Source organism: Lygodium microphyllum, chromosome 13 (genome assembly GCF_053477565.2).
Source record: "Lygodium microphyllum isolate KBCC chromosome 13, Lygodium_microphyllum_v1.1.10, whole genome shotgun sequence".
NCBI classification, from domain to species: Eukaryota; Viridiplantae; Streptophyta; class Polypodiopsida; order Schizaeales; family Lygodiaceae; genus Lygodium; species Lygodium microphyllum.
In genome coordinates, this window is record NC_141147.1 from 87401706 (window position 1) to 87418692 (window position 16987).

General features: G+C 40.1%; 1 protein-coding gene across 2 annotated transcripts in view; it reads right to left on the reverse strand.

Moving 5' to 3' along the window:
- The window catches only part of LOC148026868 (metal-independent phosphoserine phosphatase-like), a 40002-nt gene extending 24368 nt beyond the window's left edge, over window positions 1-15634 (reverse strand). Inside the window, exons 1-3 of one of the 2 annotated variants that reach the window (XM_087691400.1) lie at window positions 15325-15633; window positions 15188-15238; window positions 14984-15097 (exon numbers count right to left, since the gene is read on the reverse strand). In XM_087691400.1, coding sequence (XP_087547526.1) covers window positions 14984-15097; window positions 15188-15238; window positions 15325-15411 — 252 coding nt within the window. In that variant the 5' untranslated portion in view covers window positions 15412-15633. Of the gene's footprint in view, window positions 1-14983; window positions 15098-15187; window positions 15239-15324 lie in introns of both variants that reach the window. The other variant, XM_087691401.1, reaches the window with a different exon arrangement.
- Between the last annotated feature and the right edge of the window lie 1353 nt (window positions 15635-16987).

A 16987-nucleotide genomic window follows, 5' to 3' on the forward strand; every position in this document is an offset into this window, starting at 1 on the left:
TAAATTTGAGCACCTTGGACAAGGAACCAGTAACAAAATCATGCACCTCGTGGCATTATGCTACTAAACTTGGGCAGTTCAGACAAGGAGCCGGTAACAAGAGCATGAGTGCATGCAGTGCAGAGCAGCACCACATGTGCCAGAAGTGTGCCCTAACACTTCTCAAAGATGTGAATTTACGGCAATTGGACACTGATAACCAGCATTGACTAGAATCAAACCAGCTATTATAGAAGCCAAATAATAGGGTTTATATTGCATAGACAAACTTACAAAATACACTTCAGGTTGTGTTTTGGGGCAGATCAGGTCACCCAGCTATCCATGCTTCCCATGTTGGCTGGTGACCACTGAAGAGTGCGAGCAGAAGCAAAACAGAGTGCGCATCAATCGAGGTGCAGCAGTAGTTGAGTGAACAGTTAGTGAGAGTGAGAGTGAGGGTCGACAGATAGGTGTGCACCAATGTGGTACACACAAAGAAAAAAAGAACGTATTTATACTTGGGGTACGGTACACTTACACCAACAAGGGTGTGTTCATTTGTGTAAAGTAATATACACTCGGGACAACGTAAGGCCCTTTACACCCAACAACCTCCCACTTAAAGGTCCTAAGTGAACCTTTAACCAACTCCCACTAGTTGAATGCAATGCTCATGTTGAGCCTTTGCAAGACTTTTAGTGAGAACATCTACAAGGTTATCCTATGATTTGATCTTAGTCAGTGTGACTAGACCATCATCAAGAACCTGTCCGATAAAATGATACCGCACATCAATAAATATGTACCCGCTAGTAGACTTGCGAGTATCCAAGTCACCTGCCATGTTTGCATCACAATACCCCTATAGATCTAACGTACCCTTTCCATAACAAATACATTTTCTTTGTGTGCCCTTAGGGTACCGTAAGATGCATTTCACTGCTTCCCAATGTGCTTTGACAAGATTTGGCATAAACATGCTCACAACTCACATTGCATTAGCAATGTCACGTCTAGTGGCAACCATAGCATACATGAGTGAACCACAAGCTAAAGCATACGGAACACCCTTCATAGAGCTGGCTGCCTTATCATCTCTTGGGCAATCTACTTTGCTAAGCTTAAGATATGGTGGTAAAGGAACACCAAGTGGCTTAGTATCAGCCATAGAAAAACGATCAAGTACTTTTCTGATGTACTTTTCTTGTGAAAGAAACAAGAGCTGCTGCTCTCTATCTCTCGTCACATGCATGCCCAAAATGTGTTCAACTGCACCCAAGTCCTTCATGGAAAAGGCTGAATCCAGCTGTTTTTTCAATGCATTAACCTAGCTTTTATACTTACCAGCAATAAGCATATCATCCACATAAAGCACAAATATAATAAGGCTTCCATCATTAGCCTTCTTGATATATAAGCAGTAATCTACATTACTTCTTTTAAACCCATGTGAGAGTATGAAGGCATCAAACTTTTTATATCACTATCTAGGAGCCTGTTTCAAACCATATGAGCTTCTCTTAAGCTTACACACCAAGTGCTCCTTTTCTAGCATAACAAAGCCTTCTGGTTGTTTCATGTACAGCTCTTCTTCTAAATCACCATGCAAGAATGCAGTTCTAACATCCATCTGATCAAGTTCAAGATCCATAGATGCTACGATAGCAAACAATACCCGAAGAGTAGTCATTTTGACAACAAGTGGAAAGACTTCCTGAAAGTCAATGCCCTCTTTTTGTGTATAGCCCTTACCCACAAGCCTGGCTTTGTATTTGGGTTTGCCATCCACACACTTGATTTTCTAAACCCATTTGTTAGGAATAGCTTTCCTATCTTTGGGTAATGGAACCAAATCCCAAGTATCATTCTGATACAATGACCTAATTTCTTCCTGTATAGCTAGCTCCCACCTTTTCTTTAACTCACATGATAGTGCCTCTTTATATGTAAGAGGCTCACCTTTGTTTGTGAGCAAAATGCAGTCCAAAGAGGGATCAAACCTTTGTATAGGTCTCTTGACACGAGTAGATCTTCTTACCTAAATGATCTATGTTATCAGGCAATGGATCCACATCCAAAGGAATGTCAATGACCTCGTTATTTGGCTGCTAAACTGCATATTCAGGTTGTTGTAATACATTTTCAGGCTGCTATAATTCATTCTCAACATGCTGATTTGTTGCCCAAGCTAGTTTTCAGCATCCCTTTGCTCCCCATTTTCATCAGGCTCAATGATGATACATTGGTTATCATAACCAGCATCAAATGGAGCTGAATTATCAGTGGATGATGGCTATTCAAGTGACTAATCATACTGAAATTTCACTTTCTTTTTGTCTAAGTCATTAGATGTGACATTTTTCAGCAGCTTTGACTCATTGAATACCACATCCCAACTGCATAGCACATTTTTCATGCTTGGAACCCAAACTCTATAGCCCATTTCACCTTCATCTCCACAACCCATGAAGATGCCTCTATGAGATTTCATGTCAAGTTTGGTTCTGCTATCAATAGGTGCATGTACATAGCATTCGCAACCAAAAACCCTTAATTAGTCATATGAAGTAGGTTTGCCAAACCAAACCTCTTTAGGGATGCCACTTTTAAGTGCATGATGTGGAGATCGGTTGTAAATATGCACCGTGGTTTTAAGTGCCTCTCCCCAAAATGGTTGCGGTAGATTAGCTGTGGATAGTATGCACCGAATCTTTTCACATAACGTACAATTCATTCACTCAACCACACCATTAGATGACGAATTATAAGGAGCTGTAAGCTTCCGTTTAATCCCATTGACATCACAAAGCTTATTGAATTCTTTAGATACATACTCTCCCTCATTGTTTGTTCTTATGCATTTTAATTTTAAATCCTTTTAAGTACTAACAAATGCATAAAACTTTTCAAAAGCGTCCAATGCCTCGCTTTTCTACTTAAGCAAGTAAACCCATAGCTTTCTAGAATGGTCATCAATAAAAGACACAAAGCAACGGAAACCACTATGAGTTTTTATTGACATGGTGCATACATCAAAATGGATTAAATCTAAGATACATGCCTTCCTATAGGCTCCATGAGAATATGAACTCTTTACATGTTTTTTCAAAACACAGTCATCACAAAAGTCAAGCTTTGAGTTTTTCACATCAACTCTTTCAAGTGAAAAAAGTGCCGGAAAACCTTTTTGGCTCATGTGTACAAGACGCTTATGCCATAACTCTATGTGTGACTACACTTCAACAACTGCAACAAACTTTCTAAGAAGTGCCTTGTAGTAGAGATAATATAGAGTTTCTTTTTTACCACCTCTGATGACTAGCATAGACCCTTTCTATATCTTCCACATTCCACCACCAAAAGTAGTGAAATAACCCCTATTGTCTAGCTATCCAACAAAAAGTAAACTCTTCTTAATGCTAGGTACATACCTAACATCATGAAGGATCAATTCCTAACCATTTTCAAGAGCCACATGTATAGTGCCCATTCCTTCAATATCACATGCATGGTTGTTACCTAGGTAGACTTTCCCAAGGTTAGCTTTTACATAAGAAGAAAAGCACTCCAAGGATGAAGTTACATGAAATGAAGCACCATTGTCAATAATCCACGATTGTAATAAACCATCATAAGCTGACAACAAAGCATCTATCACATCCCTTTTAGTGATATACATGTCCTCCACTGTCATAGCAAGTGGATCTGAAGACGCAACCAACAAATCTGCATCTTTTTTTTCTTCTATCTCCTCAATAACAACATTAGAACCCACATTTGTTTTTTTTGTTTCTTTAGGGATAGAGCAACCATCCTTTTCATTCTTTTTGCATTTTGCATTAGCCTGCTTCTTGCATTCTTGTTCCTTTTTAAAGTACCTGCAATCAGGCTTTTTATGCCCTTTACGACCACACTGATAACAAGTGACATCTTATTGTTTTTCCTTGCTTTTGCTGCAATTTTTATTCTTATTTGCAACATTTGACCTTTTTTCAGTTCTTCCTCTTACATTGTAGGCTGATCCATTATTTTTCCCACTTGCCTTGTGTCTAATCTCTTCATTGAGAATAGAACCACGCACACCATCAAATGTCAAGTTGGGGTTGTTGCTCAATGATACAACCAATGCTTCCCATGAATCGGGCAAAGTCATGAGCAAGAAGATAGCCCTCAATTTAGGATCAAAAGCTAGCAAGCCTGCATCCTATAAACTAACTCAAAATACCAATGAAATCATTCAAATGTTTTGAGGCAGGCTTAGACTCATCAAGCTTCAAGTTGACCAACTTTCGCATGAGATGTACTTGATTGACACAAGTTGTATTCTCATACCTAGCCTTGAGTTTCTCCCAAACAGCATAGGCAATGGCAAGTCCCTTAATATTAACCAAGATATCATCTGTGACAGCAATTTTAATGTAAGTAATAGCCTTTTTATTCATTTTAGCCCAATCCTCATCTGTCAAAGCAATAGGCTTATGTTCTGCCAAGGCATCATTACAATCCTTCAAAAAGAGTATACCCTACATACAATCTTTCCAAATATCAAAGCCATTACCAACAAATTTACGAATCTCAAAGAGATTCTTTGTGTCAAATGCAAATGCATTGCCAGCCATCTTCAGCAATGAAAGACCACAATAAAATGCTGAATACTTTCAACCAATAGCAAGGTTGCTAAATGTAACAAGTACACACACTTGTTTCCAAAGTTGTCCAAGAAGCAAATATTTTTTCTGCAATTTCAGTCCCAAGAGCCAATTACAACATGTACATAAACCAAATCTGATACATTTGCAAACTCCCACTTCAATAATACATGAGCATAGTGCCCAAATGCAATAACCCAAGTGATATATGTACCACTATTTCACTGCATAATGAGCATTCAGCAATACATGTACCAAGAGAAACTGCCCTTTTACAACATTTGAAATATCCCAAGTTCAAATTTCTCCCACTCAACAGTGAATTTGCTGTAATTTCACTGTCAAAGCTCAAATCGGCTCAAAATGCATCACTAATGCGAAAAGCCCCAAAATTTTTGCAGTGAATCTACCCCAATTGCATCAATACATCCTCCCAAGCATCAAATACGGACAAATGTTGCAGAAATTTCATGAATTCTGCAAAAACCCCAAATTTCGGGGTCCAACTGTGCACAAACTTCAATGAAATTGGCTCAACTAAGCAAATTTTACTTTTACATTAAAAGTCCAAAAATTTCCAAGGCATGTGCATCCAATGTCTGCAATTTCTGGGTCATCAATCACTGTTATGCGTGTCCAGCACCAAATCTGAACCCTGTGCTTGCACACACAAACACCCAATAAAGAAAATAAAAGAGAAAACTGCAGAATAATAAGAAAGAGGAAAAAAAGAGTGCCTGTCGTGACGTTGACCAGGCCTCGTCAGTCACCAGAACTGTGCGTGTCGTTTGCTGGACCTGCCTGCAGACTCACCTGCCTGTCGCCTGTCTGTTTGTTTGCCGTACATTGTGTGTTTCTCCCTACAAAGTTCAAACCCTACTATTTCTCTAATATAGTACGAGTGCATATTGTCTTGTCACTTTTCTTAACACAAGGATGTCCAAGACTAGCCACCACCCCAAAGCATCAAAGAAATCTCTGGGTTTCTAGGACTTACAAGATGATACAAGATCTTTATCAAGGATTATTCTTTGATAGTTGCATCTCTCACTGAGTTGTTCAAGAAACAAACAAAGATAATGTGGACAACGTGAAAGCAAAAAGCTTTGACAAGTTAAAGGAATGCCTTACTACTGCCCCTATCCTGAAATTGCCAAACTTCTCAAAAGAATATAGGTCATCATCGATGCCAATACTATAGCACTTGGGTACGTTCTTATAACCTTATGAGAAGAATTATGCCACACATGATCTAGAACTCTTAGCAGTAATTCATGCACTAAAACTTTGACATTACTCTTTGCTTGGGAGAAATGGATTTTCACCCAACGAAAGCTCAATATGAGGCAAAGGAGATGGATTGAAGTTCTTCAAGAATTTGATTTTGAAATCAAATTTTGTCCTAGGAAGGACAATTGTTGTAGCTAATGCTCTTAGTAGAAAAGCCTTTTTTAATTCCTTGCTACTAGAAGAAACCATAAATAGAGCTTTTCTTGCAAGCTTAATCTCCATGCCTCGCAACCCCATTCTAGAGCTAGTAGTTGCTAAAATTCCTAATGATCCTAACTACCTTAAGATAAGGAGGACCGCACAAGCAAGAGAAGAGAACCTACGGGAAAAGGCCAAGCACAAAGATTACCATATAGAAGGAGAGCTTTTATATGATCAGCATAAACTATGCATATCCAACAATTGGGCTCTTAAAAAGAGAATCCTATAGAAAGCGCATGATAGCTCAGTAGTTAAACATCCCAACTATGCTAAAACAATGAATGCTATAAGAAAAAGCTATTACTGGCCTAGAATGAAAGCTAATGTACTTGAATTTATAGCTTTTTGATACACTGGCACTGACAAACCCAATGCTCATGTGCGCAACTACTTTTTGGAGTCCCAAATCTTCATGGCGGATGACAAAGGGTGGAGACTCGAGAGGCTACTCATGTTTATGATTTCTAGGATGATACAAAGTAAGCCATCAATAACACTTGATATCATCAAGTGGAGTTACAAGTTGTTGCCCTCATGGTGGTTGAGCCTCTCTTCCAAGTAGTCACATACATCCATAGACTATATGAACTAACTCTAGACAAATACTCCTAGTTGGCACACCCTCCTCATAGTAGCTCGCAAAACAAGACACATGATGTTGATTTGCAAAGATTTGCACATGGATGAAGAACCATGGCCTCATAGATGCCCTACCACTGTTCTAATATAATCTAGATGCACATGATGTGTAGCTCAGCCATATGGAGCTGAACCGTGTCATCAAGATGGACATCATTGGGATAGACATTGAAAGGATGTGCATTTCCCAAAGCACGACACTTGGCAAAAAGATGGCCTTCTTTCTACAACTTTCCGAGCATGGTTTCATCATCAAACCAAGATACATGATTATGCACATGTCATTTGAAATACAGTATACCATGAGCGAGATGCAAACCTTCACACACATGCTTTCAATTGAGACAAGTAGATGTTCTAAAGAGGCACAAAAGGATAGGATATGTCAAAGGGATCAGCAAAAAGTGGAATAAAGGAGCACTACATATGCAAATTCCTTTCTTACTATGAGATACAGGGATTCTAGCACTACCTTTCCATGAGAAATTTAGCCCCCTCCATAGTATTGTGGCCTTCCCTACCGAAATGCCTAGGACTTTTCTATCTACAAACAATAAGATTCATTAATCGAACCTCAAGCAATAGTAGATGCACAATACAACAAACAACAAATGATCATAGACTTCTTCATTAGGGCCCCATTACAACCAATATGGCTCCACCCATTGCACTTACACCACCAAGTAGAGAACCACTCGGGCTCCATAGAGCTATGTAGAGCTAAGTAGCATTGTCTTCCAAGTGCTACGCATCAACCACAATATTATTTGAGGATTCGGGCTATCATACCCCATAAACATCAAACTTTCTTAAGAAAGCCCCACCTCAAGGGAAGGTATCATAGTGTTAGCACGATTGTTAGCTCATGTATGAGTCAGTGCATGACAGCTAGGGATGGGCACACTTGTTCTTATTTTAGGCATTTTATTGTGATTTATTTGTGTGGCATTTGTGGCCATTTATGCCAATCGGCCAGCATAGTTGTTACATTACTAAATGTAACTTATGGGAGACAGGCGCGAGGGATGACCGTCCGAGGGCCTTGGGCACCCGAACAGGGTCAAGGGGAGCCTAGAGAGTAAGAGAGTCCAAGAATAGTAGGACTCACCTCAAGCGGACGGCTGGCAGAGGAAACGAGGAGAGAGGAGCCAGCACTCATCTAGGCAGGGTTGGGAGGTGAAAGAAAGAATCACTCGTGCCATTTGATTCACGGACAGATTGACAGTCGTCAGGAGTTTGGCTACTACCCGTCATATTATCTGACTCGTCATACCTGTCATACTGGTATCAAAGCCACCGGGTCCTCACGAAGAGCCGCCAGGTCCTCACGAAGCCGTCACGTCTTATCTTCACCGGGACACGTCAGTCGTCTTTTTTTTTTGTGTGTTAACAAAGGCGACCACGATGGACGGAGGCAAAACGGATTACGTTATCATCAACAGTCTTGCGGGCGATTACGATGGGACTAAGTCCCCCTTTAGTCTTTAATTTTTTGGGTTCACAGCTTGTGTTCCCACGTGACCTGACAGGGGGTGATTAATTACACCCATACCCAGCGCTCCTACCGACAGGCCGTGTTCCCAGTTGCCTCGTTCTTCCCGCCATCTCTACTTTACAGAGATCATTGACTTCTGTTTTATTGTAATCAGGGAAGTACCCCAACTTTGTACACAAATTTCTTATATTTGCTTTCCAATTCCAGTGTATTAATGGAGGGGAAAGGGAGAGAGGGGGTAATCGAGGGCTCTAGTTCTAGGGACCACCCTATGGTAGATCCCCATGAAAAGGAGATACAAGAAGAACAATGGGAAGAATTTTTTGCCACACGAGAATAATTTGATGATCTAACTGCTCGTGTGCAAGCATAAGGGGTTCAAATGGAATTTCTAACTCAAACACTCGCTGAAATTTAATCTCAATTAACCTTATTACTAGAAAGGGATAAAAATAAGCTAAAAATCTCGGATATTCCATCTTCATCGAAAGATTTAGATGTGACTATGCGAGATCCTAGAGAACCCCACCAAAAGCTAAGGGATAACCCAGTGTTAAAAGATATGAAACCCCCTCAGTTTCACGGGGAGGAAAAAGACAAAAATAAAGACACTATCTTTAATTTTCTCCAAAAATTGAAGGATTTGCACAAACTTAAAAAATACTCCACCGCATCTCCAAGCACTGGAGGCCAGTTTAACTTTGGGACCAAAGGCATATAAATGGTGGCGAACTTTAAAGGAGGCAAATAAAATACCTGAAACTTTGGCTCAATTTGAATCGGTCTTTTTGAAAGAATTCCTTCCTGAAAATGAAATGGAAAGAAATTGGGAAGATTGGGATTATGTCAGACAAAAGGGAAGACCCCTGCTGACATATCTGGAGGAATATCGTGAGATAATCCTCAAATTGGAAGGAATAGATGAATTTCAAAAGACGAGGATTCATTAGGGGACTAGATAAGGCCTGTAAAAAGGAAGTGAAAAGGAGTTCACCTAAGACGCTTGAAGAGGCAATTAAATTTGCATTAATCAATGAAGATAGTACGCATCCAGGTACACTCACTAGTCTCACTGATACGGAGCCCAAGACTAAGGAATTGAAAACCTCAAAATTTGTAGGCAAATTTAAAAGGAAAATGCCATTTCTTAAGGGCAAGAAACAACCCTTTGAAAAGAAACAATATGTAAGGCCAAAGTTAAGTCAAGATGACTTTGACAAGGCCAAAAAAGAAAGGCTGTGTTTCAATTGCCTATCCCCTAACCATGCTGCCTAGAATTGCCCTCAAAGGAAAAAGAGGGAAAATAAAGGAAAGGATAAGGGTAAGGACAAGGGAAAAGAAAAACAAATCCATGTAGTGCAAACCCTGGAATTAAAGGGGCATGAAAAGTATAAATCTTTAGAGGTTTTGCACAAGGATGTACAACACAGGTGTTGTATGTCAACTTCTATGTGGCAGCCTACCTTTGGGCCACATGATTTAGTTAGAGTGCATGGATTGATAGCTGGAAAAAGGGTTAGAGTCATGATTGATGACTCTGCTACCCACAATTTTATAAATTATACACTTGTCAAAAAATTGAAACTTCCCCAACAAAAGAGTGGGCATCAATATATTGTTCGTATGATGCAAGGTCAGGATAATAAAATATGGGATACAATGGTATCCAATTTGAAAATTGAGATCCAAGGATATAAAGATAAACTTGATTTCCAAATTATGAATATGGAAAGAGCCGATATTGCTTTAGGAAGGGAGTGGCTATGGGGATTGGAACCATCCTTAAAACGTAGTTATCATCATAATACACTGGAATTTAAAAGGAATGGTAAGACTTTTGTGATTCAAGGTGAACATGAAGTATCTGATAACCCTTTGTTGTGTTCCACTGAAGTTCAGAAGCTGATAAAGAAGGAAGCTTGTGAGGTATAAAAGATTCAGGCAACCAAGGACTTTTTGGAGGATATAATTAGTATGTTAAATTTTGATCAAGAAAATATTAAGAAAGCTCAAAATCGAGCTAGAGCTTATGCAAATCCTCACCGAAGAGACATCTCCTTTGAAGAAGGAGAATTGGTCTATCTTAAAGTGCCTGAACAAACTAAAACCATGAAAATGGGACGATATCCAAAGCTTTCACCCAGGTATTGTGGTCCTTTCACAATAGTTAAAAGGATGGGAGAACAGGCTTACAAGCTCCAACTACCTGCTGGTAGTAAAACACATCTAGTTTTTCATGTAAATAAGCTAAGGAAGAAGCTGGGTGATTTGGATAATCTAATCTTTAATGATAACATTGAGGAGCTATTAGATGACCAATCTAATCCACATAAACCAAAAAGAATATTAAATGTTCGTATCAGACAAACAAGGAATACTATTTATCAAGAATGTTTGGTCAAATGGAAAGACTGTTCAAAAGAAAGCTCAACATGGGAGCGAGTAAGTACTTTAAGGAAAAGGTTTCCCGATTTACAGTTGGACATTCCAAGTATCGTTTTCGAGGACGAAACCGATTCTTAAGAGGAAGGAAATGTTACATTACTAAATGTAACTTATGGGAGACAGGCGCGAGGGATGACCGTCCGGGGGCCTTGGGCACCCGAACGGGGTCAAGGGGAGCCTAGAGAGTAAGAGAGTCCAAGAATAGTAGGACTCACCTCAAGCGGACGGCTGGCAAAGGAAATGGAGAGCTCATCTAGGTGAGGTTGGGAGGTGAAAGAAAGAATCACTCGTGCCATTTGGTTCACGGACGGATTGACCGTCGTCAGGAGTTTGGCTACTACCCGTCATATTATCTGACTCGTCATACCTGTCATAATAGTCATCATCATTTGTTAGCTGGACTTTCTGTTGGAGAGAGGAGTCGGTGTCAGTGCCAACGCCCACATACCCAATGACTCACTGTTGTACGTGATCATCTCGTGTTTGGTATACAGATTCCACTTCCCAAGCATATCTTTGAGTTCTCTTCTTTTGCAGTGTTCTTCTGTTTTCTTTCTCTTCTGTCTTGTGTTCAACAGCTTATTTCAGCACTTGTGTACGCTTCCATTGCTGCACCACTTCTGACATTGTATCAGATTGCACAATCTAGGTTTATGCTACAATTTCTCTACTGATTTCAAGCCTTCCCCTTCATTTGTTGATCAGGCGATTGTTTGTTGCTGTCCATCATGCACATTTCCCTCTAATTCTTTTGCGTTTGTTGCATTTTCTATAGCATTAGCCAACATCAGCCCTCCAAATATCTATGTTTTCAGGTTGTGACCCTCTGGCTTCATCTAGCGGATCTTGTGTTGCTGTCACTTGCTGTTTTTCACCCAGATTCTCTGTGTTTTCAGCCTCTAACACTTCTCCACTGCTGAGCGACATCTTCTAACTGTTTTCTTGTAGATTTTGGTACTTAAAATGAAGGACAAGATGTTGTATGATCTCAGGAGAAAATCCAATGTAATGTCAAGCCATGAGTCAGAGCTATATGAAATCCCAAAATTCTATGTATCCAAAGCTAATGTAGTAATGTGCTATCAAGTCATGAAGCCAAAAGAAAAATGTATCCATCTCGTATGCCCAAAGAAATGTAATGACCTCAAAGCCAAATGAAACTCCAAAATCTATGTATCCCAAGATCTATGTAGTGGTTCAACAAGTCCTATCAAGTCAAAGCAATGTACCTGTTTATATGCATCACAAAAGCATTAAGCAAAAAGATTGCATCAAGAATACTAGAGAAAAAGACATGTACCACACATCAACAAATGGGATAAAGAGCACAATAAAGGAAAAGAGCATGAAGACAAAGAAAACTAAGAAGACCAAGAAGATCAAGAAAAACAAAGGATGAACAAAGAAGATGAAGAAGATACATTCCGCCGCTGACAACAAAAAATTTCCCATAAGTGGATCATGTTTTTCCATAGTGGATTTTTATTTCTCGTAGTGGATCTTGTTTCCCATAGTGAATGTAAAAGCCCTCACCAAAGATGTAAAGTTTCAAGCTTTAACTTGACTAGACTACCTATGAGCTAGTCTCCCAAGCCATGTCATTAGGTAGGGTGGGAAAAGCCAGCAAAGGTAGAAACTCATCATTTGAGGGGGTGTATTGAGAATAACAAATGATGCTTGATATATGTGCCCAAAAAAGGCTTGCCCATAAGTGGCTTTGTATGGAAGATAGACATATGATATATGCTCTAGGAAGAGATGACAGAATCCCATAAGCACAGTGAGGTAGAGTGGTACTATCCAAATGCTATATAAGCATGTACTTGATACTCATTTCAATGTAATGGAACTATCAATGAGTCATTGTTAGTATCATTATCCATCTTACACAAGAATGTCTTTATGAGTCCAAGCTTCCATCTTGGAACCTAATTCACTTGTGTAACGGTTAATCTATCTAAGTCCATGTCATCATGAGTAGTGTCTTCATCTTCTATCCTCCATAGTTGCCATGCTCTAAATCCATGTTTTTGACATGGTTGATGTCTATCAAGCTGGGCAAATTACCACTAGGACAATGGCTTTTAGAGCCTTCTCGAATAGAATAAGAGGATGGAGATGTGAGAGTAGAGGGCCCCATTACCACATAAGTGATGGGGCTTAACATATATACTGAGCTTGGGTGGAGCCTCCAACTATCCCAATAGATCAAGGATGTTGCTGATGATGGTACCACAAGTCATCGCTACCTCCATGCAGTCAACCTAGGATCATATTTGAGGTCCCATGACTAATTGGCATCACAAAGTGCCGTCACCGCATAACTAGCCACCATCCAATGCAACATTAATGCACCTAGCTAAACCATACATATCGCTATTATCCATTGTGTTTTTGTGATTAGCCTGAGTACTACATGTGAACTCTCTTATTGTGCAGTCTTTTCTATTTGATTGGCTATCTTTTCTCTCTATCTACCTTTTATTTTCTCTTCTTATCCTCTCCATATGGCTCTTCCGTTCACTTCTATATATGATAAGTTACATAGACCTAACTATCTTACATGGCGTGCTATGATGAAAGCCTTTGGTATATTATTTGTGGAGCTATTCCACATCCTCAACATCCCTTTCCAATTCCTGAAGACTTTGATGAGAATAACCATGAGGCAATTGTGCTTATATGGATTTCAAATTATGTGCGTACCTATTATGCTCTTTTTCGATGTATTTCTAAAGAAGTTCTACTAGCAGTTACCTCCTATAGAACATCTCCAAAAGTATGGTCGAAACTTCAGATCTTGTATGAGGTACCTTCTACCATGTGTGCAATGACCCTTTATAGCCCACTTCAGCAAATGAAGTTTGAGTCTTAGGACACTATTCAATCATTTTTTTTTCCGTGTTACACAAGTCCAAGACCACCTTTGGCACATGCAATCTGCCCTTCTAGAGGCACATCTCATGGGAACGGTACTCTACAAGCTTCCCCCACCAGAGTTTGAAGGAGTGGTGAATGCTTTGAGGACGCAAATATCATCTACAGCTGTGAGTTGTATCCATGGTTCTACTCTGGTGGTTCTATGTTGTATGGACTGTGATAGATCCTTATCATTGTATCATTGTATTCTATCAAATCACCCATGATCTAAGAGAGGGTGTTAGCAAGACTATCAACTCATGTGTGCTTAGATGCATGTTAGCTAGGAATGGATACATATGTTCTTAATTTAGGCACTTTATTGTGATTTATTTGTGTGGCATTTTATGCCAACCGGCCAACATTAAACTAGTTGCTATTTTAGGCCTATTTTATGTATATTTATTGTGAGAATCCTCCTCCTCTTCAACCACAATCATTCCTTGGGTGGACTTTCTGTTGGAGAGACGAGCCAATGACAGTGCCCATGCACCCAATGACTCACTGTTGTATGTGATTGTCTCGTGTTTGGCATATGGATTCCGTTTCCCAAGCACATCTTTGAGTTCTCTTCTTTTGCAGTGTTCTATTTTCTTTCTCTTCTGTCTTGTGTTCAAGAGTTTATTTCAGCACTTGTGTATGCTTCCATTGCTGCACCACTTCTAACACAGATGTAGAGATCCCTTGTTAGTAACCCTATGTAGATTGAGATCCCTTTGATAGTAACCCTATGTAGTCTTCTAGATATGGAGCCCTTGAACAAATGTAGGACTTTGTTTTCTTCTTGTTTATTTTGGTTTACAAATGATGAGGCATACCATGGATTTGTTGTAATCACCAATGAGCATTGTGGTCTCATAGGTTGTTTTGGTTTTGTTAGATGTCCCTCTCTCCCCCTCTCTCTATCTCTCTCTGTACCAGCTCAAGAACAAGAAACAAGAACTAGCTAAAGTACAGGAAGCACAAAAATAGGGAAAGGGAGCAGTCTAGTGACAAGGTAGAGCCATCTTTGCAAAGTTCTGGAAACTAAAAGCAGAAAGAAATGATCATCTGAGAATGTCTAGGTGGATCGTGTAATTTGATACATGATACCCCCTATCCTATGATGATAGGATAATCTTAGAGTATACTTTTTAGTCTCTAGACTGATTATGTTTTTTGGGATCCGAAGTGGAATGTACAAATGAGGATTGATGCATGTGATTTTGCCCTTTGGGTCAATTATGGTCTCCACAAGGCGTTAATATAACGCGCGCACACACACACACACTCCTGCGCGTGCCGCCCACCCCGGGCCCCCCCCTCCCCCGGCAGATTGCCATACAGACTTCAGAAAGGAGTTTTTTGAGCAGGCTGAGAGCACCTTCAGGGTCGGACACTTGCTTGCAATAATTTCTGCAGTTTCAACCGCACGATCCAAATCTGAGGAATAAACCGCTGCTACCGGAAACCTTTCGGCAGCAAGCCTTTCTGCTATCTGCAATCAAAATAGAGAAGAGTAACTTTCACTGCAATCAAAACAAGGGCATGAGAGACAGTCCCAGTTTTGAAGACTGTGCTGGCGTACCGCACGGGCCTGATCCCTTCCTTTGTCATTGAGCTTTGACTGTGCCTGCCCCTGGGATGGCAAGAAAAGAGTAATCATCTCATTTGTATGATTATATTAGAAAGCATGAGACTGGCATGGCTGACGAGATGGTTTACTTGCAAGGTGCCTGATGCATTCCATGTGGTCTCTCCATGCCTCACTACTATGATCTCTGCCACATTACGGGGCACTGCTTTCACCATGATCGATCGATCTCTCTCTCTCTCTCTCTCGTCTAACAAACGGAGATGAATATTTTCATGGTTAGTGGAAGCGTCTCGCAAACCTTCAACGTGAAGAGTTACAAAACTGAATGTGGAAAGTCTTTCAAGGCATCTTTCGATTAGTCCTACCACTTAAAAGACACACACACACACATACATACAAACATGCGCGCAGACCCTCTCTCTCTCTCTCTCTCTCTCAAAAGTTTGAGTCCGAGACTTTACCACTTAAAAACGAGCACGCACATACATAAACACACACACTCTCTCTCTCTCTCTCTTTCAAAAGTTGGAGTGTGAGACTTTAAAACTTGATGTGAATGTTTTTTAAGGCATCTTTAAAACTTAATGTAAATGTATCTTTTAAGGCATCTTTAGATGTGAATATGTCTTTTAAGGCATCCTTTTCTTAAAGGCATCTTTATTACTATTACCACTTTAAAGCCTCTCTCTCTCTCTCTCTCTTCTCTCTCTCTCTCTCATTGAGTCCAAGTATTAAAACTTGATGTGGAATGTGTCTTGTAAGGTATCTTTAAATTATTCCTACCACTTTAAAGCATATATATCTCTCTCTCTCTCAAGTACTAAAATATGATGTGGAATATGTCATGGAATATGTAGTTTTAAGGCCTCTTTAGATTATTCCTAGCACTTTAAAGTCTCTCTCTCTCTCTCTCTCTCTCTCTCTCTCTCTCTCTCTCTCTCTCTCTCTCTCTCTCTCTCATGCTCTAGAATATGTCTTTTAAGGCATCTCTAGATTATTCCTAGTAGTTTAAAGCCTTCGTGTGTGTGTGTGTGTGCACGCGCATGTGCATGTTGAAGATTACTTTTGGGTGTAAATCTATTATCTAGGTTTTCTCTAGGTACACAAAAAGGACAAGGGATACACATGACAAAAATGGTGGATATCTATGACTAGATGCTCCTATGCCTAAATTCTATTGGTGCTTTGAACCAATGCTATACTTACATAAGGAAATAAGATATCACAATGAGAGAGAGAGAGAGAGAGAGAGAGAGAGATCATGTGCCTACATACCTACAATGCCAAAGTGTGGGAAAGAAGGTTACATGTACCACCACTCTTAAAAAGTTGAAGCCACAGCCTCACTCACGAAGTTTGATCATAATTTTCTTGGGTGGCAATCCTTCCCTATGTTGTTTAAGGCGAGCGAGGGTGAAAAACCACATGGCATAGGGCTCAATGGTCGCAAGCACGAGCAGATGACAAAAGGGACACAATTGGATGACAAGGACAGTGGACAACACAAGGCTCAATGGCCGCAGGCATAGGCAGATGACAAAAGGAGCACAATTAGATGACACAAGGAGAGCGAGCCACAAAGCGAGCATGGGCATGGGCTCTAAGGGTGCACCACATGGCAACCATTGGAGAGCTTTCACAGACACACACACACACACACACACACGCAGAGAATATGCCACCCTTAGTGTGCATGCTTGATTGTCCAACAACCCAACAATAGCCTCCATTAAAACTTGACTACCTACTTGATCTAATCCAATTATGGCTTTGTTCATGTCTTGCCTAATG